General features: G+C 37.6%; 1 protein-coding gene across 1 annotated transcript in view; it reads right to left on the minus strand.

The window, feature by feature from the left end:
* The window catches only part of PLPPR4 (phospholipid phosphatase related 4), a 37,953-nt gene that overhangs the window by 4,181 nt on the left and 8,625 nt on the right, over window positions 1–25,147 (minus strand). The window contains exons 2-6 of the mRNA XM_047785218.1: window positions 15,512–15,697; window positions 9,156–9,285; window positions 5,769–5,964; window positions 3,911–3,968; window positions 2,999–3,172 (exon numbers count right to left, since the gene is read on the minus strand). Coding sequence (XP_047641174.1) covers window positions 2,999–3,172; window positions 3,911–3,968; window positions 5,769–5,964; window positions 9,156–9,285; window positions 15,512–15,697 — 744 coding nt within the window. The remainder of the gene's footprint in view (window positions 1–2,998; window positions 3,173–3,910; window positions 3,969–5,768; window positions 5,965–9,155; window positions 9,286–15,511; window positions 15,698–25,147) is intronic.

Below are 25,147 nucleotides of genomic sequence, written 5' to 3' on the forward strand. Positions count from 1 at the left end.
TTCAAAGCAACCCATTTTTCTGGATTTATGAACTGCTCCTTGAGTGACACCTCACATGGCTTAACTGATTTATTTTGCCTTCCATTGTCGATCATACCTCATGATGGAAAACGGAAGAGATGTGGAAATGCAGAGCAATGAATCATTCATGACACATGATATCAGGTTTTGTGGTGAGGCCAGAGACACATATTGTTACAACTCACATCAAGTTCAGCCCTGTGTGTTCAGCATTTTCCAGAGTTTTCTGGGAGGAGAGGGCAGAAACTGTCACTCGATTGGGGCACCCACATTCTTTCCTGATTTAAACCTGGTCTTAAATTTGGAAAGTAATATTTGATCAACTCAGTACTATTACGCTAAGTGTGAGCCAGGTTTTATTTAATCTTATCGTCACACTCAGGTGATAAATTTTTAGTTTCTTTTAGATTTGAGGGATGAAAATCTGAAAAAGGCTGAAGTTCAGATTCAGAATTTTGTTTCTCTTTGACGCATAGACGATCTAATCTCTGCTGTATTGTCAGTCTTAGAGATGCTTTGTTTAGAGGTAAGAGCAAGCAGTGGATACCTGTCTGCCTGCTAATTTCAATAGGAGGTAGCCACTGTCTGCTTTTCAAATCAGACTGAAGGAATTCCATGGATTTGACACTAGTGTGCTTAGTAAAGAACAACAGCATTGGCTTAGACTGATAAATTTACAATTTCAGGGCAGAGTGTAAATGGTAATGGAATAAAGTCAAGATCCTATGTCTCCAAGTACTTTAATTCCTGGTTCAAAAATTCTAAATAATACCTATCTATGCTCTCACTGCCAGTTTCCAGGATAAGCAGTTCCTACCTAATGTTCCATTAATTAATAATTGTGTTTAGGAGTTCCTTGGTGACCTAGTGATTAAAGACCCAGTGTTGCCACTGCCTATGGCTCAGGTCACGGCAGTGGCACGGGCTCAGACCCTGGCCTGGGAAATTCTGCATGTCATGGGTACAGCCAATAATAATAATAATAACAATAATAATAATAAGTATTTAAATTTGTAAGTCTAGGACCATCCTCCTCTAGACTGTACCTAACCTCTGCCTACATTTTTTCAACATACAGTACCCAGCACTGTGCTTAATAGAGCTGTTTTGTTTGTTCCCTTGTTCGAAGAGGCAGGTGGTTATTATCCTCATTTTCTAGGTGAAGAATCAGGCTTCTGAAAGGCTACAAAACTTGGCCTATTGAGGAGAACCGATCAAGCCCAAATTCTTGGGACTCCAGGATGCCATGGAATAACACACATACAAAGGCAAGGCAGAAATTAGAGAGTGACAGTTCTCAGTGTTATTCTGTAACACCCGTTGCCAATGAACACTCCTGTGAGCAACCCAGGCTTATGTACAATTCCTGACACAGTAACTTAATTTGGTCACTTTCCCCTCCACTAAAGAAAGTACATGAGGAGGTGTGATATTTTAGGTGACGAGTCTGACTATGCTAGTGTAAAAAACGAAAAAAATAAATCATTGCTCACTTAAGTGCTTTTACTATTTTTGGTGAGCATTTTCTTGTAACACTTTTCACAAGTACACCAGATCCCCTTAGTTTCCTTCATTATTGCCTCTTTCTCTTCCTGCATTTGCATATTGGTGGTTTCCGGGCTCCTTTGCATTCTTTTGACCTGGCAATTTTATATACCACCCCCCACCCCAGGCTAAAGTCCATGATTCCCAATCTATTCTCCACTACTCATTGCTTGCTCAAGCTCCAGACCCAACCATTCAACTGCCTATTGATCCTTAAATTGAGCTTATCAACCTCTTTGCCTCCACCATTCTGCTGCTTTTATCACTTATCTGGTCTGCTAATGAAGTCTCCATCTGTCAGTCTTCCAAGCTGGAAACCTGGCCATTATCTCTCATTCCTGCTGTTCCCTCACCCTCCACTTAGATTTGCTCTTTTATGTGTCCATCTTTTTGCGTGTGCAGTTCCTTCAGCTTGGATGCCTTCCTCCTTTCCTTACCCTAAGAAACTCATTTTTGAAAAGTTACATCACTTCTACGAAGCCTTCCTTAACTGCCTTAGGCAGTTTGCTCTTCCCAAAGTACTTTGTTCATACCCTCTTATATTTCTATTAGGCTTTGCCCTATAAATTCCTTAAGGAGATACCATGTTTATCACTGTTTTAGTGCTCAGTGTAGTACCTGGCACAGATCAGACACTGAATAAATGTAAAATGAGTGAATGAATGGATGCAGGAAGTGGACAATCTCAGTTTCTTTAGCTGAGGATATTGACCTTGAAAGATGATCAGGCTTGAAAATAAAGTACTGCTAGAGAACTCAAAATTAGTTGGCTTGTAGTTACATCCGTGCCATATTTGTGTTGTTGGGCAAATTATATAATTTTCCATTAAACTTTCACTAACCTTACTTTCACTAATATTCACTTTCCTCATCTATAAAATTATACTAGTAATAGCAGCCCCTGACTTTTTTTTTTTTTAATTTTATGCAGGGGGTTAAGGGTAAAATGCAGTAATCTTTCTAAAAATCACAGTTTCTGGCCCATGGTAAGAGTTTAAAAAATTATTTTACTGAAAGGAGGGATATGTGCTTTGGCTTAGAATGGACATGTAGTCAGAGATTTTCTCGTAGATATAAACTACATTGCAAATGAAAAACATATTCTAGGCATGTTTTCCATTTTATTTATTTATGTAGTCATTTTAGGGCCACACCCACAGCATAAAAATGTTCCCAGGTTAGGGGTCAAGTCGGAGCTGTAGCTGCCAGCCTACACCACAGCCACAGGCACATCAACACAGGATCCGAGCCACATCTGTGACCTACACTGCAGCTCATGGCCACGCCTGATCCTTAACCCACTGAGCGAGGCTGGGGATCAAACCCATGTCCTCACGGATACTAGTCAGGTTCGCTACCCCTGAGCCACAGTGGGAACGCCAGTGTTTTCCATTCAAAATTGTGCTTTATCAAATAATAAGGAATTATTTACCAAGTACAGAGCAATTCCTCCTCCTATTAAAAAGCCGCAATAGACATCAACTGGGTGGTTCTTATACTGAGTTATCCGGGTTAGTCCGCATATGATTCCACAGATGATAAAGGTGAAGACCAGGAGAGGCTTGAGAAGCTTGGAGGAATCCGTTAGTGTGGAGTTGAAGTACATCTTAAAAATGAAAGACCTAGGTTAAGTATGCTGCAGGGGCCATTTTACTATTAAATGAGAATCAAATACAAAGTTAAACCCTAATCGATACACTCGACACCAATTTGACTGTTCCACTCCCCCTGCTATGGCTACGTTCTATACCTGGAACAAAGGAAAGACATGACACACTTCATCAAGTAAACAACAGATCTCTCACATAAGTACACAAAAGTTTGAAAATAAATTGAAGTGGTGGAATTAGCCAGATAACTGGTCAATATCCGTGTCACTTGACCCATGATTTCAATCCCTTTCTTTCACATAAGCCCTAATGAACTATTAATCAGACAGGATGACAGTCTGTCATAGGGCATTGGTCAGCTTCGCACTCACTGTTACATAAATACTGAAACTCAAGTGTGTGTGGGTGTGTGTACCCTTAACACGGTTCTTTCCGTTTTAGAATTTATAGCATTCATGGAGTTCACAGTACCCTCCTGTATACTACTACATTAAAGAGACAGGAGGCTAAATAAATACCACGGCTGTATAAAAAACTCTGTTGCCGAGGTATTGTTTAGAGTCGCATCCAATTTCACTTTTGATGCTATTGTGTTGAAGGACTGCTGGGCCAAAGTTTACTGTTCTGTTATTACACACCTGTATAAGTTAATTAGTCACTGCAGACAATATACTCCTTTCTCTGGTTTTCTCTAGGACACAGTTTGACAAAAAAAAAAGGACCCAGTTACTTACCGAAACGTACACAGCTGCAAAGGCAGCAAGGGTCGCATGTTGAGAAGGGAATGATTTTCTGCCAAAGAAAGACAGTCAAATTACGCCTTCTATTTCTGATACACAGTTAGCAACCATTACAAGAACACTAGGTGGTTAAAATGTTTACTTGAAGGGCAAAAGGTAATAAGCAATAACTTTAATTTCTGCTTAGTTTTCTGGAGAAAGATCTGAGTGATCAAATAAACACTGCTAATTCCAGTTAATATTAAAGAATAGTTGTGATTCACTTTCCAATGTAAACTTTTTTTTTTTTTCTTTTTAGGGCTACACCTGCAGCATATGGAAGTTCCCAGGCCAGGGATGAATCAGAGCTACAGTGACCAGCCTACACCACAGTCACAGCTACACGTGATCTGAGCCGTGTCTGCCACCTACACCACAGCTCACAGCAACACCGGATCCTTAGCCCACTGAGCGAGGCTAGGGATCGAACCCACAACCTCATGGATCCTAGTCAGGTTTGTTAACCACTGAGCCACAGAGGGAATTCTGAGTGTTAGTTTTGTAAGGGATCACTTCTTTACACCATCGGAATACTGGTTGAAGGTGGAAATGGAATGGGAAGTATTTTAATTGTTTGCTGATGTTATGTCAGCTTAAAGTAAAAGTTTATAAAACATAAGATTTTAAAGCTTACAAACTTTTTCTATGCTCCTAAATATATAATTTCTTTTACATAGAAATTTAAAAGACAAAATTATTTTCTCATGGCAGCAGGTCTAGATGTGTTATTTTTCACTCTGGAAAGAATAGAGAAAGGAGAAAGTCTCATTTTAACAAAATGTTTCTCTAAAATAATTATCTCAAGAATCACTGAGCTTCTCATTTAGTTAAATAAAAAGCAATGTGGATGGAAAGATTACATGGATTTCCTTTAATGGATAAAAAAATGAAAAAATTAAATTCAGTTTTATTAATGTCCTTATAATTATTTAGTATCCAATTAAAAAAAAAACTACCAGTCAACACAGACAAGATAATGTAAAAGTATTGAAAAAGAATAGAGAATGCAGGTCTTAAATGTAGGTTCAAAAAATTATTGAATGGATTAAGAGCTTGGATGTGCATATCAGGCTCTGATTCTGCAAGCGTGCCTAACTTATTTTTGACTCTTAAATCAATAGTGGGAACTTGAACTCATTGAGTGAAAAAGAGAATCCTTAATCAATCTTTTGTTACCCTTCATCTTTCTGTAGTTTATTTCTTTTGAACGTCTCTTGCCATATATATGTATTACTTTACTAATTGAAAACAATTTAGTGTCTTAGTAGCTTTTTGAGTTTTTGAGTTTTTATTTTCTGAAATGCAAGGTGAGAAGTTGTACATATTTTCTGAGTTTACTCGAAGGAGACATACAATCCTAGATTCTATTTCTTTTAAAACTCTACCAAAAGCGAAATTCATTTTTTTTTGTAAAATATATAACGTAGCAGGAAATAGCATAGATATTTAGTCTTTTAAGTCAATACGTGACACATACTGACTAGAAGCCATGACTGCTATAAATATCTAAAATAAACCAATTGTGATGACCTAAAACCATGATGAGTACAGTGTAGCTCACAGAATGTGATTGGAATTTGGTGATACAAAAATTAGTGACATGAATGTGAAACTGAAATTTGGAGACAGAAGGATTCAGAATGAACCACTCATGTGTTTTTATGGTATAATCCCTAAAGAGATCACTGAATTGAGAAGAAAACTAAAACCCAAATCATTATGATTGAAAAATGTATGCCTACAATGATACCCCAAGCCATCACTCAGTAATAAAAACACTGACATGGAAATTTTCAAAATCTGAATTTCTGACCTGCCACTGTTGATAACTGTAAGGTCAGATCCTGAGCAAATATCTTCTACAATGTAAGAATTCTCTTTGCAAGACACGTTCAGGGAGGTATAGTTTGGCTTGCACACAGTCAGAAAGTATGGAGCCTGGTAGCCTGTGGACAGCTGGATGATATCTGTGATGAGGGCTGTAGAGCAGAGTCCAAACACATGGACACCTATAAGCAAAAGGAAAGGAACTGTTAACCAACCCATTGTTTAATGCTGATGTCACCCTACCATTGACCATGTTTATTACACGTTAACAGGACAAGTTTCACACCTGTTATGATCACTTCGAGTTTATTTGGAGAAGATGGTAAACAAAATTCATAAACTTCCAAACAGATATTAAGGCCAAAATAAGGCAATAAGTATCTCCAAAGTAGTGATTTGAGATATTTTTGTCAATTTGGTTAAATAAGGCCAATTCTTTTTTTTAATTAAAGTATAGTTGATTTATAATAGTATGCCAATTTCTGCTGTGCAATTAAGTATTGTCATACGTGTGTGTGAATATATATATATATATACACACATTTTTTATACTATTTTCAATCATGGTCTGTCCCAGGAGATTGGATGTATTTCCCTGTGCTATACAGTAGGACCTCATTGCTTATCCATTCTAAATGTAACAGTTTGCATCTACCAACCCCAAACTCCCCATCCATCCTATTCCCTCCCCTGTCCCCTCCTTCTCTATGTCTGTGAGTCTGTTTTGTAGATAGGTTCATTCATGCCATATTTAAATTTCACACATCAGTTCTATCATGGTATTTGTCTTTCTCTTTCTGACCTACTTCACTTAGTATGATGATCTCTAGGTCCATCCACGGTGCTATAAATAGTATTATTTCATTTGTTTTTATAGCTGAATAATATTCTATTGTGTATATGTACCACATTTTCCTTTTTTTTTTTTTTTTCAGGCTGCACCCATGGCGTATGGAGGTTCCCAGGCTAGGGGTCAAATCAGAGCTATAGCCGTTGGCCTACACCACAGCCACAGCAATGTAGGATCCGAGCCGCATCTGCAACCTACACCACGGCTCGTGGCAACACCAGATCCTTAGCCTGCTGAGTGAGGCCAGGGATCGAACCCGCAACCTCATGGATCCTAGTCGGGTTCATTAACCACTGAGCCACAAAGGGAACTCCTGTACCATATCTCCTTAATGCATTCATCTATCAATGAACATTTAGGTTGTTTCCATATTTTGGCTATTGTAAATAGTACTGCTATGAACATGGTGCATGTATCTTTTGAATTATAGTTTTTTTCCAGATATATGCCCAGGAGTGGGGTTGCTGGATCATATGGTAGTTCTATTTTTTGATTTTCTAAGGAACCTCCGTACTGTTTTCCAGAAAAGTTGTACCAATTTACTTTCAATAGGACCAATTCTTAATATTATTAACCATAGATCGCTTGACAGATACCTGAACATGTTAAGGTGACAACTGTGTGGTTTGAGAAAGATATGACATGCAGGAATGAAGCAAAACTCAGAATCATTGTAAACTACTCAGCATGTTGAGCTTTCAAGGTCCTCTCTCCCTGGTAGTTCCTAACTCCAGCCACACCTGCCAAACCCAACAGCATCAGAATCAGACCTAACTCCCTATAAGTGGATATCATACCAGGAAAACAGAGAAGAAGAGGGCAGGCCAGCCTTGCCACAGAAACAATCATTGTATGAGGACAGTGCTATGGGAGGCTTCCTTCATTGTTTGGAATTCAGAGATGACATTCTTACATCTCCCAGTTGAAACTCTTTCTTTTGTCTCTGGGAGCCAGTCTGAGACCATAAACTCACAAACCCTGACGCAGGCTTGTACACTTGGACTCCACTCCTGCTTCAAGCCCCTTGCCTGGCCTTATCCCTGGGAGTCCAGCTCAGCTCGCCTACCCCCGCTTGTCTGGACACCCTGGGTTCCCTCGGAATTGACAACCTGCATTCTGATTCATGACTTGCTCAGAGCCATCACTGTGTCCAGCGTCCAGTGTTGTTACTCAGTCCTCTAGACCAAGGTCACTGGCCTGCAGGTTACCGTCTTTGGCATTTTCCTTCTCTGCTTATTGTCACCTAACAACTGCTCTCCCAATTCTTTCGCTGCCCTCTCACCTGGGATTCATGACACTGGACCCTTATTTCGACATTCTCATTCCTAGCAGCGTGCAAGATCTTGGACAGAGTATGGATAAGTGAGGATACCATCTATTTCTATCTTTGGAGAATGAGACTCTTAGGACCCCTGGGGATGGGCATTCCCGACTCTGGAACTCTGTTCTCTAGCATAGGATGGACCATTCTCACGGGCATGAGAGTTTTCAGAGAGGTTATGTGCCCCTTTGCCATGGTAATTTGCTACATTAGAAAAACTTCTGAGATCAGCTCTAAGTCCTGAAGTTTTACTTCCTTACCTTAGTTCCTGACCCTGGTAAGGGGATTCCTCTTGCCTTAGACATGAGGTGCCTTTCTTCATGGGGCAGGGTCTAGGGAATGGTTTAGACCAGATTTCTTCCTCTAGTGGAAGAAATGATTGTATTGACTTATCTACTAGGTATTACATGAAACTACCTATTCCTTTGAGTTGAAGAGGTTAAAAGGAAAAATAAATGTTTACCGATTTACTGGGAATGAATGTAAGGCATTCACATTAGTGTGATGTCCTATGGCTTGACTTTTCAACTCAGGCTTTTTTTTTTTTTTTTTAAAGGTCTGTGATTGAAATACTATTAAGATGGTCACAGGCTAATCAGAAGAGATGAAGACTTAGGCACTGGTTTGATTCTGATGCAAGCCTGTGGATTATCTGTAGGTCTCCTCAAAATAGGAGGTAAAGTTAGCTGATGTAACTAAGGAAAATGGCCCTGATGTGATATAGAGAAAATGGTGACATTTCCACGGGCAGTAACTTCTGGGTGAAAACACTCCAAGACAATTGAAAGGGAATCATTGATGTGGCTAAAGTAATCTCTGAAGAGCTATCCTTTCATACTGGCCTGCTGACATTTATTCCCCGCTTGAAAAAATGAACACAGATCCAATAAACCATTTGAAAGTAAATTCATGCTTCTCCCAGGGCTAAGACAAAAGTACACTGAAATGCATGGATGTTAGCTCTCAAAACAAGAACTATAACTGTAAATAACACATTTTAGATCCAAAGCTCAAATCCGGGTGTTTTAACAACCCAGTTTTTTTGGGTTTTTTTGTTTTGTTTTGTTTTGGTATAATGTAAAATTCACCATGTACCCGAAATTATGCTTCTGAAGTATAGCTTTAAGGACTTAATATCTGTAATTAAATATAACATTTCTATTTGAAAAACATCTCCTTTCTTTGTGGTTTCCAACACCCACCAACGAATCTGACGGCTCTTCGAAGGAAAGAGTTGAAGTTGCAGCCTCCAGCATTAATGTTGGGTTCCAGCCCAACCCCATTCCTCCTTTTGGACAGGCAGCAGTAGAGAATTCCTTCCCCTACCATAATCTGCAACGACAAGAGGGTGTTCAAAATGGGCTCCATGGGTACAAATGAATTAGAAGTTGAACATGCTGTCAACTCAGTCAAGTAAAGATGTATTTTTCACAAAAGCTTTAGAGACATGTGCACTTTCTCCTGAGTCGTTGAGGAAGCAGTGAGAAGTAAGCAATCAGGGTGCTATAAAGAGCACTGGTTGTTGGAGTTCTGGTTGTGGCACAGTGGAAACGAATCCGACTGGGAACCATGAGGTTGAGGTTTCGATCCCTGGCCTCGCTCAGTGGGTTAAGGATCCGGCGTTGCTATGAGCTGTGGCATTGCATGAGCTGTGGTGTAGGTTGCAGACGCGGCTTGGATCCCACATTGCTGTGGCTCTGGTATAGGCAGCAGCTACAGCTCCGATTTGACCCCTAGCTTGGGAACCTCCATATGCCATGGGTGCAGCCCTAAAAAGACAAAAGACCAAAAAAAAAAAAAAAGAAAAAGCATTAGTTGTCTCTTCTCTGCTCCTACATACAAGTCAAGGGAATGATAGCATCCTGGTATTTTAATGTGGTTGTGGTAGCCAGACATTCCCTATGCCCAACAATACCCAGTGACACCTAACTGATTAGTCACACTGTGACGGATTTTGCCCTAACTCTTAGAATCTTGAAACCATGTGAACAAGATGCCTGAGGGGAGAATGAAATAAGTACCAGAGTTAGGATCAGGAATATTTTATCAGCAGATAAACCAATAAACCAGTCTGTGGACTGAGCAGAAGGATCAACCCATGAAAAGCATGCATGCAGGTAGAAAAGTGCTCTCCAAAGGAGAGCTATCCAGTTGAATTTTCTGTGATGATGGATATATTTTCTGCATTGTCCAGGATGGTAGCCACTACTGAGTGCTTGTAATTTAGCTACTGCCGTTGAGGAGCTGAATTTTGAATTTCATTTTATTTGTATTTAGTTAATTATTTAAAATGTAAATCAATCAGATTTCAAGGGAAATAGTCATGTGTGGCTAGTAACTATCTTACTGGAGAATGTGGATTATAAGAGAATCTAGATAAGCAGTAACTCCTGGATGAAAACAGGACAATGGAAATGGAATTGACATGGTTAAAGACATTTCTGAGAACTTATCCATTCATACCGAGTAATGTTTCTTAGATATGAAATATTTAGAAAATGTGTTTACAATGATCAGAGAACCTTACTGTCGTATCAGAAGGATTGTCTTAAGATAAGGAACACTTGCCATAAGATTCTAGGATACAGGACATCAGTGAAGAAACTTAATATATGGAGGCATCATTTCCTTCAGGAACGTTTCCCTGAAATCCCTTACTGTTCTCTAAGTTGAATTATGTCCCCTTCTGTGCGGCTCCCTTCATATCCCGTCCTTCCCTCTGGCATTGCTTGATTAGTGCAACTTCAGTTATTCACTTGATTATCTCTCACTTGACTATAACCCATTGAGGGAAGACCCTTTCTTTCTTACCTTTTACGCTCACTATCTAGCACAGTACCTGGCCTTGTGGGGTTTGCTTTTGTTGCCTTCACTGTGGTTATTCTGCATAAGAAAAGCAAGATTGGGAATTATGAGATTCTTAATGTGAAAAATTTCAAATATTCGGGATGACTGTGCCAAAGAGATTACTGTGAAATTAGAATTGATATGGTTTTATGTCCCTTTATGCATGTTCAAAATATTATGTGACTCAGTTTTTTAAATGAAGAAAAAATTGGTATGGTAAAAATGTGGAGCCGAGAAACATAGGGTTATATAAGATCCTGGCGGTCCCTTCGATGTAAGTGATCATTTTACTTTAAAGATGATAAGCATGATTTTTATGGACTGAAACAGATTTTCTAGGGGAACGTCCCAGTTCTCAATACCAACTTAACATTTTTGTAAGGTACTTAAAATTATGATTTTTTTAAACTAATAACAGTAAGCGTATGACCTTCTGCTTCAAATGTTCAATCTGCTGTATTTAGTTCCATAGGTAATAGGGTGTGTGTACAATTATAAAAAACCTTTATTTGTTTAAAAATAATTTTCTTGATGAAACTCTACCAATAACCATACATGTGTGAAAAATCTGGTGGCATCCATGATAAGTTTCTTTATGAACAATCATATAGAAATAATCAAAAGGAATATTTTTCAAAGCATTGACTACTAACTTATTTATACTTCTTGAAAATTGTCAGCTTCTACCACCTTAAGTTAGACATAGGGACACAGAGATTCTATATTCTGCACTGATAGACATAACACGACACACCACGTACATAGAATACTATAGTAATCTCAAATTCATCATTTCAAGAAAATTAACCTCTCATTTCTAAAATGTGTTCTGAAATCCACTAAAAGACATCAATTTCATCTTCACTAGTAATTCTATGAATAATTTTGTCTTTTTAATTGTCATATAAATAGTGATTCTATTCTTGTTTCTAAATGCTATATTACAGAAGAATTTATGTGTTCCGTTTCATTAGGGAAATGTTTCTTATCACACAACACAACAGTCATGATCTCAAGTGACCTTGAGATTTTAGGGGTTGTGATTTAGTTGTTTAATATGCTCAGAACTCATTATGTCAGGAAAGCGCTTTCACACTCTTTGGCTTGATTATGGATGGAGGTTTCTTGTTAGTATTTTGACGTTACCCAACTCTCCCTCTCCCGAAGGAGCACATCAATTTTCTCCGCACACTTCTGTTCGTTTAACCTTGATCTATATGTCACTGCATACATTTTCAAAATGATTTAATTTGCTTTAAAGCTAGAGTTCTCCTCAGGGGAAGGGGAGATGCTTCCTAATGCATGTTTCCAAATGCGCCTCAGTGTTTCCCCATTCTGAACGCACACTCTTGTGATGCAATATGGTTTCAGGGATTAGGTGTTGACAGCAAAATTATTTGTTGCTGTTGTCATTTGTAAATAGAAAACAGTCTATGACAAGTATCTTTTCACAATATTCTGTTGATGCCGTACCCAAGCCTGAAGAGAAACAATACCTTTTTTTTTTTTTTTTTTTGCGTGTTAAATATGGACAGGTTTTTGGAAAAGATGCTGAAGTGACTGTTTCACTGCTTCAGGGAAAATGTAGAGAGGAAATATATTGCTTATTATACGGTGGACAGTGTCCTTGGAATAGCCACTCAAAGGACACTATAGTCTCCTGAAGCTAAGGTTACCTTCTAGAAACTATATCCAAATTTCAATAGACTTCTTCTATAAAATTAGATGCACTTGTCCTTTAATAAGATGTAGTAAAATTTTGCTTCCAGGGAAGAGAACATACACTATTTTTTCCTATTTTATGTAGATTTCGTGAAGATTTAGGATGAGTCCAGATAGTCTATGCTGTTTTCCCCTAGAAACAGTCTCCAGAGGACTAAGCAAAATGCTTGTTTCATTATCACTTTAAAGCACATGAAAATTTAATATTAAGGATGAAATTTTCCAGTTTAAGGATAATTTCAGAGAAATAAGAATATGCATTTCAGAGACATAAAAGGAACTTTCTACAGTTTCTTGAACATCATGAAGATAACTTATTTTTAAAACATCCTTCAAAGCATAACATTTTGAGAAGCAAACACTAAACAATTTTTATGTAAAAGCTACATAAAAAAATCAGTTGGTCTTCCTTTTGTTCATATAAAGGTCTGTTTTGCTTTGTCTTCTCTGCATGTCTATGGGTGAAGATTGGAAGTGTCTCTCCTCACACAGATGGGCTCTGAAAGCCATTTCCAATTAGAGGATTCAGCCTCCCCGCCTCCCCCACTGCTCCATTTTGGAACAAGTTTGCTTCCATAAAGATAAAAAGAAAACAGCATCCTTGAAAATCAGGGATTAGAGTCTGTTATTCTCACATTCAGGAAGAGGGGGGAGAGGAGTTGGAGCAGGAACATATGTATTAAAATTAGAAACAGAGGACTTCCCATCGTGGCCCAGCAGAAATGAATCTGATTAGTATCCATGAAGACACAGGTTCCAACCCTGGCCTTGCTCAGCGGGTTAAGGATATGGCATTGCCATGAGCTGTGGTGTCGGTCACAGACTCGGCTCAGATCTGGCATTGGTGTGGTGGGTATAGGCCGGCAGCTACAGCTCCGATTCGACTTCTAGCCTGGGAATCTCCATATGCCGCAGGTGCAGGCCTAAAAAGACAAAAATAAATACATAAATAAATACATAAATACATAATAAATAAATAAATAAAAATTAGAGACAGAATTATGGTTCTAGAACATGATGACTCCAGGTCCAAAGCACAGGATCAGTGTTTTAGGGAAAGTCCTTAAAAACAGAGGGAAAATGAAACTAGAAAGACATTTAGAAGACATACGATATATGTTTAGAAAGAAACTCATGGAAGATAGTATTTGCTGTCATTAAAGTCAGGATTTGTTTTATCATCAAGTTGTTTACTCAAACCCATGAAGCCAGTATGGAAGCAAAGAATCCCTGACATCCTGGGATGTCCTGAAGTTTTGAGTGACATGGGGGAGATTAAGGGACCCTGTGGTTTAAATATCTTCCTAGTTTGCCTCTTGTTCCACTAAAAGGCAAGCAGCAGTTCTGGAGGCCCTGGGGAGACCCAGGAATCCCGCTGGTCTTTGTGGAAGAAGTTGGCACTGGGCTCCCCAGGTCAACTTGGTAGAAGCATGTCATGGCAAATTTGTCCTTTCACTTCTCAAGGCTCAAGAAAGAACACTTTGGCCCAGAATCCCCCAGAGAGCACCCTTAATTGCACACTGAGAATTTGTTACTGGAAATGAGGGAGTCAGAGAAGCAGGAACACAAGGATGAGACCAAGGTCACTGTCAACTAAGACCTATAACAGTGTCAGTAAAGGGATCATTGTGAGGTAAGTGGTGCTGGCAGGAATGGCTACAAGTTAGACTTGCTCTCCCAGCCACTTAGTAAAACACCCTGGGGGGAAAAAAACCAAAAGACTTCTGGGTATATAAAAAGCAAACTATGTAAATGACTAGATATCAACACTGTCTTTTAGCAGAATCATGAACATTCGTACAGTATTTTATTTATTTTACTTTATATCAATTATAATAATTTCTGCATTACATTCCAACAAGGAAAAATGTTTTCTGGCCTAATAGATTTGAAGCATATATTCTTTTGGCTCTTGTCAAATGACTGGATGATATGGATTTTTTTTATGAGTCTTTAGAGAAATCGCCAGAAAATGCTGTTATTCTGAGCAATATTGCACTTTAAATGGATTTTATTAGTTTGAGACTCAGCTGCTTACTAAGTACATCATTAATAGTTCCAATCACCATGGAGTTACTTAAGTTCAAATAACTTCTTTATTTACAAAGTATTTTAAGACTTTTTAAGTAGGATAAAGTTCTATAGAAAATCAAGTTTTGGTTTTATCTTCTAAGAATATTTTATGTAATTTATTTATAGTATAAATAGCATATTACGGTTATTTAATACAGGGAATTTTTTAAGAAAACAAATCTGCCACTATATAAAAGTATAGGTCTATGCAGAGACTTTTCTAAAACTGCTTATATACTCAACCAGAATAGACCAATTCATTAGAGATTCATAAAAACTTCAATCAAATAAGCTTTTTTATATTTAATAACCACTTCCTCTGACATTCATGATCATATGAAAGCAAAGTAAGAGTTCCTACCATTAGAAATAAATTTAATTATGAAACATGTTTCTTGTCCTTTAGGTAGATTCTAAGGGCATAAGAGATGATGTAAAGATAAAGCCAATGAGATTTATTAAGGAATGTGTATTACCTACAATGTGTCTGTTAGCAAACAAAAAACAATTATGTTCTAAATTCAATATCAGAAGGTTAGGGCACTTCCTTATATTGTATATTTTTAAATGCAAATGCTTCTTCTGAATCTAAGGTATTTTATTTGGGGAGGGGGGTGGATATGAGTTATGCTCTTCACTGTATGGTTGTTGATGCTTAGTGCTCAGAATCCATAAAAATGCCAACCTGGTAAAAAGAAAGTGACAGCAACACACACTTTTGGAAAGAGATCTGTTGGCTATATGTTTTTTAGCTCCAGTTTCCCAGACTTTAGATACTACATGAGCACATGAAAAGTACATCAGTGAGGGAATGTATCAGAAATTTTTTGTTTGCTTTTAACCCATTTATTATATATAAATGTGGTCATTCTTAGTCTTCTGGGACGGACAAACACAGTTCGGGAGCAATTCTTACCGTAATTGCAGGACCTGCAAAAGCCAAGCTAAGCAGCATGAGGAATGGAATTGCCTCCTGGGTGGGTTCAATGTAGGGCATGCTAAGACTCCGGTCATAGCAGCTGAATCCGGAGTGCACAGGTTTGAAGACATCCGTGAGTTCAAGGAAATACAGGCTAACCACTGATGATGCCAATATAGGCAACTGAGAATGAAGAACATAGAAGATCAATTTATTCTTATATCCAGGTCATGCACAGAATCAGTACATCTTGTAGTTATCCCCTTCTCTCACCACTCCTCTCTGGTCTTGGAGTTGAAATCTTTCATAGTCAGTATTGCTTCTACCTTCAAAATAGAGCTCCACTTCATCTCTCTCTGTCACATGCCATGCCTCACCTTTACTCTTGGATAATTTCCTCAGTGCTTCCACTTTCATGTTTACCCTCCTTGGCCCACCTATCTATTTTTCTACCCAGCCTCCCAAATATTTTGAGAATGTTTTAGATCATATTATTCCCTGTTTTAACCATCCCAGTGGTTCCCAGTCTACTTGAATAAAATCCAAATGACACATCACGGAATGCAAGTTTCTGCATGATCAGGCTCTTGCTTCAGTTTCTCACATTTTTTTATACCAAGTTTATACTATTCCCCCAGCCCCCTACCCACTGCAATCCAACTGATCTTTGATCTCTTGAGAAATAATTGACACGTTGATATATAACCTTATGTTAGTTTCAGGCATACAACATAGTGATTCAATATGTGTATAGATTGCAAAATGATCACTGTAATAAGTTTAGTCAACGTCCATCGCTGCACATAGTTACAACATTTTCTTATGATGAATACTTTTAAGATCTACTCTCTTAGCAACTTCCAAAATACAATCCAGTATTATTGCCTATAGTCCCTATATTGTACGTTACATCCCCAGGATTTATTTGTCTTATAAATGAACATCTGTAATATTTGACCCCCTTTACCCATTTTTCCCACTGTTAATTACCCACCTCTGGTAACCACCAATCTGTTCATTTTCTGTATTTATGAGTGGTTTTTTTTTGCTGTTATTGTTTTAGATTCCACATATAAGTGAGATCATATGGTATCTTGTTTTTCTCTGCCTGACTCGTTTCTCTTAGCATAAGGCCCTCACAGTCCACCCACATTGTCCCAAATGGCAATATGCCCTTCTTTTTGAAGGCTGAATAATATTCCATTGTATATATGTACCACATTTTCTTCACCTGTTCATCCATTGATGGACACTTAGGTTGCATCCATGTCTCAGCTACTGTAAATAATGCTGCAGTGAACTGGGTGGGGGTGGGGAGATGTACATATCTTTTCCAGTTGGTGTTTTAGTTTTCTTTAGATAAATACTGCTGGATCATATGGTAGTCCTATTTTTAATTTTTAAAGGAATTTCCATACTATTTTTCATAGTTGTTGTACCAACTTACATTCTCAAACAGTGTACAATGGTTCCCTTTTTAACTACATCCTTGTCAATACTTTTTATTTCTTGTTTTTTTTGATGATAGCCATTCTAACAAGTGTGAGGTGGTATCTCATTTTTGATTTACATTTTTCTCAGATTAGTGATGATGAGCATCTTTTCATATACTTACTGGCCATTTGTATGTCTTCTTTGGAAAACTGTCTATTCAGATTTTCTGCCCGTTTCACAATCAAGTTGCTAGGCTTTTGGTTTTTTTGCTATTAAGTTTTATGAGTTCCTTATATACTTTGGGCATTAACCTCTTATTAGAAATGATTTGCAAATATTTTCTCCCATTTGGTAGGTTTCCTTTTCATTTTTTGATAGTTTCCTTTGCTGTGCAAAAGCTTTTCAGTTTGATAGTCCTATGGTCTTTACTCTTTTCCTCTAATAGTCAAATTCATTTCTACCTACAGGTTTTGCATTTGCTGTTTCTTGCTTTTATACTCTCCCTCAGATCTTTGTCTGACTGGCTTCTCTTCATCCTTTAATGATGACTTCCTGTACTTTCTATCTAAGGTAGCCTTTGACCCATCCTTCCCTCTTAAACCCTTATCAGCTTGCTTGACTTCTTCATGGCATTTATCATTAAGTGAAATTGTCTTGTTGATTGAAACTTCCCATATTTATTTTTCTCTCCCCCATCTCCCACTGAAATATATGCTCCATGAAGTTAGAGTCTGCCACTGTTATTTATTGCTGAGTCCCCGAGGCATAGAATTGTTCTTGGCTCATTGTAGGCAAACAGTGCATCATTTAATAACTTAATGAAGCAATAAATACTTGTTGATGAATGACTAACTGAATAAATGGGTAAATATAAATTCATTACAATAGCTATACTAGAATGACCAGATTTAGCAAGCAAAATTGCAGGCAGTCAGTGATATTAGAATTTTAGATAAGCAATAAATCATTTTTAGTATAAGTATGCCCCATGCAACACTTGGGAGATACTTATACTAAAAATTATCTGTTGTTTAACTGAAATTCTAATTTTACTGGATGTCCTCTAGTTTGTCTGGTTAATCTAAACTAGGCACAATTTACTTTCTAGACTTTGTGGTATAAATTCGATTATTCACTCATTCAATCTACAGTGTGGGTCATACAAATACTACGTGGGTCCTGACTATGATATGACACACAAGACATGGACTTGGCCATCAAGGGCCATAAACTTAGGAGAGACTTGCTCTCAACTAGAGAAAAAATATTTCAAATGCATTGTCTGATGCTGGGCCTTTCAGAATCTGAAAATGCAGATTTCTATAACACTGAAAAAATTACTTAGTTTAAGGCTTTGTTACATGTGGAGGATGCAATATTTATTGAAAAAAACAGAACAAGTTTTTGATAAAAACATTATTGACCATCCATGATTTCTGGTTGTCTTGTTTGAAAATAAATAAATTTACAAAACAATTTATGCCTTCTCTTCCCAAGAAGTATTTTTGTAATGAGGTGAGAATTAGGTCTATTGGAAAGATTTAAATGTATGATAATTAATCTAGCATTATCCTTCTGTTTTTTCAGATGGATGCTTTTCAACAGAGAAAGCAAAAAGTATGTCCAAACACTTAGATGTCTCTTATCAGAATCCATGGTCATTGCCCTCCCCAACTATCTGATCATCCCGCCTCACCACTTCCTTCTCCTGAAATGCAGGAATAGTTGCTTTCGAGCCTTCACTAATAAATCAACACTTCATGGTGTATGTGCACAATGACTATTTTCCACTTAAATGTATTTTGGTTTAACAGATAGTTCACATAGCAATTATATGTGTCAACTTCCTGTTTTAAAAATTTCAATTAATTTTATTAATTGATGTAAACTCATTTAACTTCAAACTTTCTATTATGACATAAGGGTTACTGTCATCCACACTTTGCAGGTGGATAAGCCCAGTCTCCTTTAGTAAATGGCAGAATGGGTTTTTGAACCCATGAATTGTAGCCACAGGGTCTTTTCCAGATCCAAGTCATCCTACACCACAGCTCATGGCAACTCCAAATCCTTAAGCAACTGAGTGAGGCCAGGGATGGAACTCACAACCTCATGGTTCCTAGTCACATTCGTTTCCTCTGAGCCACAATGGGAATTCCAACAGAGTCTTATCTCTTAATGACTATTCTATGCTTCCTTTCCAAAAATGGGAGTAGAGTTTTAGGATAATGAAATACAATTAGGCATCAACTCATGGGGGTACTGTTTAGCCTCAAGTTCTGTTTAACCAAGAGTTTCTATTCACAAATCTTTAGTTAAAAGTGTCACTTAGCATAAACATTATCTTAAAAACATAGTTTCAGTAAATTAAGTTATAATTGTCCTCAATTAATTTGAATGTTAAATATTTAATCAGATTAGATAATCCACATTATTTGATGCCGTTAATTCATATTTTAGGTCATCTACATGTATTTTGTTAATGGGAAATAGATTTGAGGCCATTCACATCACCCAGATAACGTGATCATCTTCCCTAGTACAGACAAGAATTCACCTTTGAATTCTGCGGATTACTTCAGAGTCCACTGTAATGTAGCCATGGACCTAATGTGTACATGTGTGTGTGGAGAGATGCTCAGAATTCTTTCTTTTACTATGTACTGTAGTAAAACCAATGGGGCCATTAGGTTTTCAAGTCACCCAGGAGGTTCTTTGAAATACAAGCTCTTCTGTTCACTAGCAGTGTGACCTTGGAAATGTTTTTATTTTTTTCTTTTTTGCTTTTTAGGGCTGCACGTGCAGCATATAGAAGTTCCCATGCTAGGGATCAAATCAGAGCTGCAGCTGCTAGTCTACACCACAGCCAGAACAACACAGGATCTGAGCCACATCTGCAACCTCTGCCACAGTTTACAGCAATGCCTCCTTAACATACTGAGTGAGGCCAGGGACCCAGCCAGCAATCCTCATGGATACCAGTCAGATTTATTTCTGGTGTGCCACAATAGGAACTCCCTGGAAATGTTTTTCTTAAACCTGTTTTCTTATCTATGAAATAGCTACATTGATAGTACCCATCATCACAGGTAGTTGTAAGGATTAAGTGAAGTATTAGTTAACAGTACCTGGAGTGAAGACCTGCTTAGACATGTTTTATTGTTTTTGCTGTTGCTGTTCCAACTATTGGCAATAATATAGTCTCGTTAAATGTCATCTTTTCCATTTGCCTTATTTAGGCAATCTTTTTGGAGAGTAATTTCCTTTCTTAATTTCCTGGTACTTCTTTTTAGGCAATTAGTACAGACTCTTTTTTATTACAGTTCTCTGGTATAGATTAGTTACAGCCTTTGCTCTGCTTCTTAGATGAAAATCTCCTTATGGTAGGGGCTTAACCTTACTTGTTTTAATATTTAAACTAAAACGTGCATAACAGTGTCTTTCAAATATATATGCGTATATATAATAAACCAATATATGAGTGAAAACACTTTCCTTCATTAATATTATGTATTTCAGTCCTTTAAGATATTAGTCTCCTTGAAACTGCCAGTTTTTTCAGGTTTTTATCCATGTATTTTTCTATTTATATATTAATATCTTTTGTAGTTCATGGAAGCATGTTTCAAGACTTACATTTGTCTTCAAAATAGGAATTATATTTTTCTGCTCCTTGATGTTTCTCTTTTTTTAAAAAGTATCTTTCACTCTGTCTTTTACATCAGTTTTGCTTTTTTAAGAAAGAGTGATTTGAACAAAATGTTTATAATATTGGGGAGAAAAGTAATTTTTTACATTGTTTTCCTACAGTGTATGTTTGGATTAAATTACAGTGTTTGCTCCTAACATATTTGTCTTCAAAGATATCTTTTATCTTTTCAACAACTGAACTTTCTTTCAAAGCAAAAAATTTAACAGACGGTATGTGCTAGCTTTGGCGTAGATATGGAATTGACACACATGTAGTAACATCATACAGACATTTTTTTATTTCATTTAAATGAGATTTAAAAAGAGATTTGAAAAGGTCTATATAGTCAGGCATTAGGAATTTTATTCTCTGATTATGTTGTAGCCAAGAAAAAGTGTGAACCATGCTACCTTTATGTAGCAATACAGGAGAGAAATTATCTGAAGATTAGGAAAATGGTTTTCATAAATAAAAGATTCTTATAATTACCCTTTGCTCAGGAACTTGTGAGGAGAAAAATAATTTCTAGAGAGAAAATAACAGTTTTAGAGGATAGGGCAAACAAAAGAAATGTCTTTCAAAAGATGACATTTGCTAGGTACTATTGATTTTTCTGCTGCCAATTTGAAAAAGACAAATCTACAGACTATATCAATTTTAGTGAAACATTTTATGGACTCTGTCATGACATTTTATCTAGGTCAGAGAGCTGCCTTGTTTTTAGCATGTCGACAACAGGAATAAACTTTTCTTCTCATGTGGGAAGTCCACTTTGTTCCCAGCCTACAGTAAGACAGGTTCCATTCTTTTTCTTTGCCATAGACATGGTCAATTCAGAGTCCTCTGAGATAGTCATAAACTGGTGGGATGATAGCCACAAAGGGTCAGCTACCATGTATGATACTCAAGGCTCATTTATTTATCCATTCAACAAATACCTGTTGAGCGCCTACTAGTTAGTACTAGGCATTGTTCTAGCTTCTGGGAATACATCTGTGATACAAGACAAAGTCCTTATTCTGAAGATTTCATTCTTGCTGAGGAAGGCAGATTAAAAAAAACTAAAAAATTATAATATTAGAAAGAACATATAAAGAAGAAAAAGCTAGGGGCTGGGGTAACTGAGTGCCTGGATTGCTATTTTTGATCAAGGAAGCCCTGCCTAGGTGGGTATCATTTAAAGAGTCTTGAATAGGCAAGAATAAACTAATTGTATAAAAACGAGGTAAAAGGCACAGTCAAAAGGGAGAAGTGATGTAAGACGAAGTCAGAGAGAAGGGTTTGGGACCAGACTTTGCAAAGAATTGAAGGCCATGGCAGGAGTTAGTACTTTATTCAAAGTATGTTTGGAAATAACTTTGGAGTGTTTAAGCAGAGGTATAGTGAGACTTGAAATATATTTTATAAAGATCACCCTGGCAGCTGAGTTAAGAATGATTTGGGTGGGTCAAAAGTAGAAGCAGGGTGAAAATTTAGAAGCCTCTTCAAACTCAACACATATTTATCGAGTGCCTAGTTTTTAAGCCCTCCCCTGAGGTGACGAATATAATGGTAACAAAACAGAGAAAATTCCCTATACTCGTGAGGTTTACCTGCTCGTGCATCCTTGGCAATTGCAATAATCCAGGCAAGACATGGCAGTTTTATTAGGATTTCAGTGCTGACATACAGAGAAGTTGGCAGATTCTGGGTATAACTTTGGAGACAAAAATGACAGGACCTGTGGATGAGTTGTTATTGAAAAGGAAACAGTAAATGTTGATGGGCTTGAGCAATGGGGCCAGAGGTCTCATTTACTGGGATGGGGAAACCTGGGAGAAGCTTGAGTAGGAGGCATCTAAAGTTTTGTTTTGGAAATTTAAAAAACTGAGATGCTTCTTAGCTATAACATGTCAAGAAAAAAGGAAGATGCCAACCTGGGGCTAAAGAGAGTCTAAGGCTGCAGGAGAAAAGCTGCGAGTCATTGATAACAGAGGATTTAAACATCACTACCCTCATTTTTGAAGAGCAACACTTATGTAAGAAATTTCTAAGTTAAATTAACTTGGTTTTGAGATGAGTAATGTCACAAGAACTAAAGAATATAATTGTGTGTATTCATACCACTCATATGCAAGAAATAATCGAAGAGAAAAAGAATCTTTTTATATTAATAACAAATTTTAAATGGGAGGCCAAGAATCAATTCTGATAAGCATTCCCAAATCATACAGAATGTGAAGTTTAAACTATTAATGGATTATATTCAAACGAAATTCAAATTGAAAGAAATATTAGCAGATCAAAGTAATTTTATTAAAGCTGGTGGCCAGTAAGCCGGTGGTCAGACGTCAACACACAGTGATTATAGGATTTTCCATTTCCTACAGTGCAAAAATTTTTTTTTGGCTTTTTTATGGCTGCACCTGTAGCATATGGAAGTTCCCAGGCTAGGGGTTGAATTAGAGCTACAGCTGCCAGCCTACACCACAGTCACAGCAATTCCAGATCTGAGCCACGTCTTCTACCTACACTGAAGCTTGTGGCAATGCTGGATCCTTAACCTACTGAGTGAGGCCAGGGATTGAACCTGTATCCTCGTGGATATTAGTTGAGTGTGTAGCCCCGCTGAGCCACAACAGGAACTCCCTACAGAGCAATCTTTAATGGCATCCCTTAGTATTTTTTGCCTTGTAGCTAATACAGATAAATGTTTCCTTTAAATATTGACAATAATAAAAACTAATAAAATTGTATAGGGCTTTATGATTTATAAAACTATTCTTATAATAGTATCATATGTAGGTAACTGTATGATTATAAAAAGCACACTAACACTTGTTAGTGTCTTTAAGAGTAGGTCAGGATGAGTCTATAACATTATTCAATGTGTATAAATCTAAACTAGTTTTCACAAAGAGAATGGAGGTGGCTTCTATGACACACAATGGATACAAATTAAAATAGGGCCATGCCATGGAGGTAAATCAACGCTGGCCTGAGAACCAGCCAAATCCAGTTTCTCCCCTCACTTATTCCACTAACTTCTGAGAGTTGGAGCAAGTCACCTAACCTTCCTGGGTCTCACTTTTTACCAATGAAATGAGGGGCTTCTTACGTTGCCTCTGGCTCTGAAATTCTTCATGTGCTGTCTGAGGTAAGCAATATTCCTCGCACTTCTTTCACGCTCTCACTACCATGTCATACAGATTTTTTTTTTTTTTTTTTTAGTCTCTCTACAATTAATTTCATCTTCCGAAATGTCTCCAGGCTAGTTTTCCTGGAATTCACATGGAACCATGCCTTTAACAGTGCCCCCCTAATTATGAAACAAAGTGCAAATGTCCTAGAATGACCTTTTGTATTATGCATGGTCTTTTGTATTAGAGCTTCCATCAGCCTTATTTAATTTTGCTCTGTACCTACTCTCCACTCTCTCAACCATGAACACCTGTGTTCCTGTTACTTATGTCCCCAAAGACATGCTGTAGCCTCGGCTTTACGTTTTCACATTTGTTTCCCATAAGAACTGTCCTTGTAGAAGATGAGATCACATGTTGGTTGCTTTTCTCCCTGAAACCTTCCCTACGGTCTTCAGTTCCCACCACCTGCCTCATGTGTCCATATATATTGTTATAAAAGGACCTGTTAGTCTTTGGATTGGAGTTACTTGTATATTACCAGCCCTTGCCTTAAGATCTGGGATTTCAAAGTGAGACCTTTGTCATTGACATAGTGCCTTGAAAAGTTTGGGTGTCCAGAAGACATTTACTAAATTAAATCAAAAGAAATCAGGACACTGCTATTAAGTAAGTTGAAAACATGGGTAATTTCTTAGCAATACGCAGAATATGTTGAAGATTTAGTGCCAGATAACCGTGCTTAGTTCTCTAATAGGCTGCTGCATTCGATCTACACCTTGTAAAGCATCCATTGGATCCCCAATTTATAGGTGAGAACATTGAGACAGAGAGAGGTCACATACATTACCCAAGAGTCACAGAGCCAGTAAGTGGGGCAACCAGATTCCTACTCAGATGCTTACATCTAGGAAACATGCCCTATCCTGCTTTGCTTAAGGGTCTCAACTCAGTTTCTCTCTCAACATTATCACAATGGCTACAATTCTCCAGTGGGAAGAGGATGTTGTAGAGGATTGTGTGCTATTTGAAAAAAAAGCCCCCCTGGCTCTTAACTCTTAAATGTTCTTAAGCCATTCTTCTGCCCACTTCTCCTTATCATGCAAACCTGCAGATTGCTACTTTTGCTCAAATCTAATATCTATCCTTTCCAGAGCTCATTTCACTCTTAGTTACTCAGAGAATTTATTGAGCACCTACTCTTCCATCAAAAGAAAAGAATATTGACTTTTTATTTAAACGTTTCCCCATAAATTAATTTAATACTCACCACCTCCCCGGGAATTTTAAGATAAATCTTAAGATGAAAACCCATGCTCCAGATAAGGTAAAGCGCATGCCTGATTTCCAGCAATTGAAACTTGATCTGTTAAATCCCTAGAAGTTACA

This window comes from Phacochoerus africanus, chromosome 6, assembly GCF_016906955.1.
Source record: "Phacochoerus africanus isolate WHEZ1 chromosome 6, ROS_Pafr_v1, whole genome shotgun sequence".
NCBI lineage: Eukaryota > Metazoa > Chordata > Mammalia > Artiodactyla > Suidae > Phacochoerus > Phacochoerus africanus.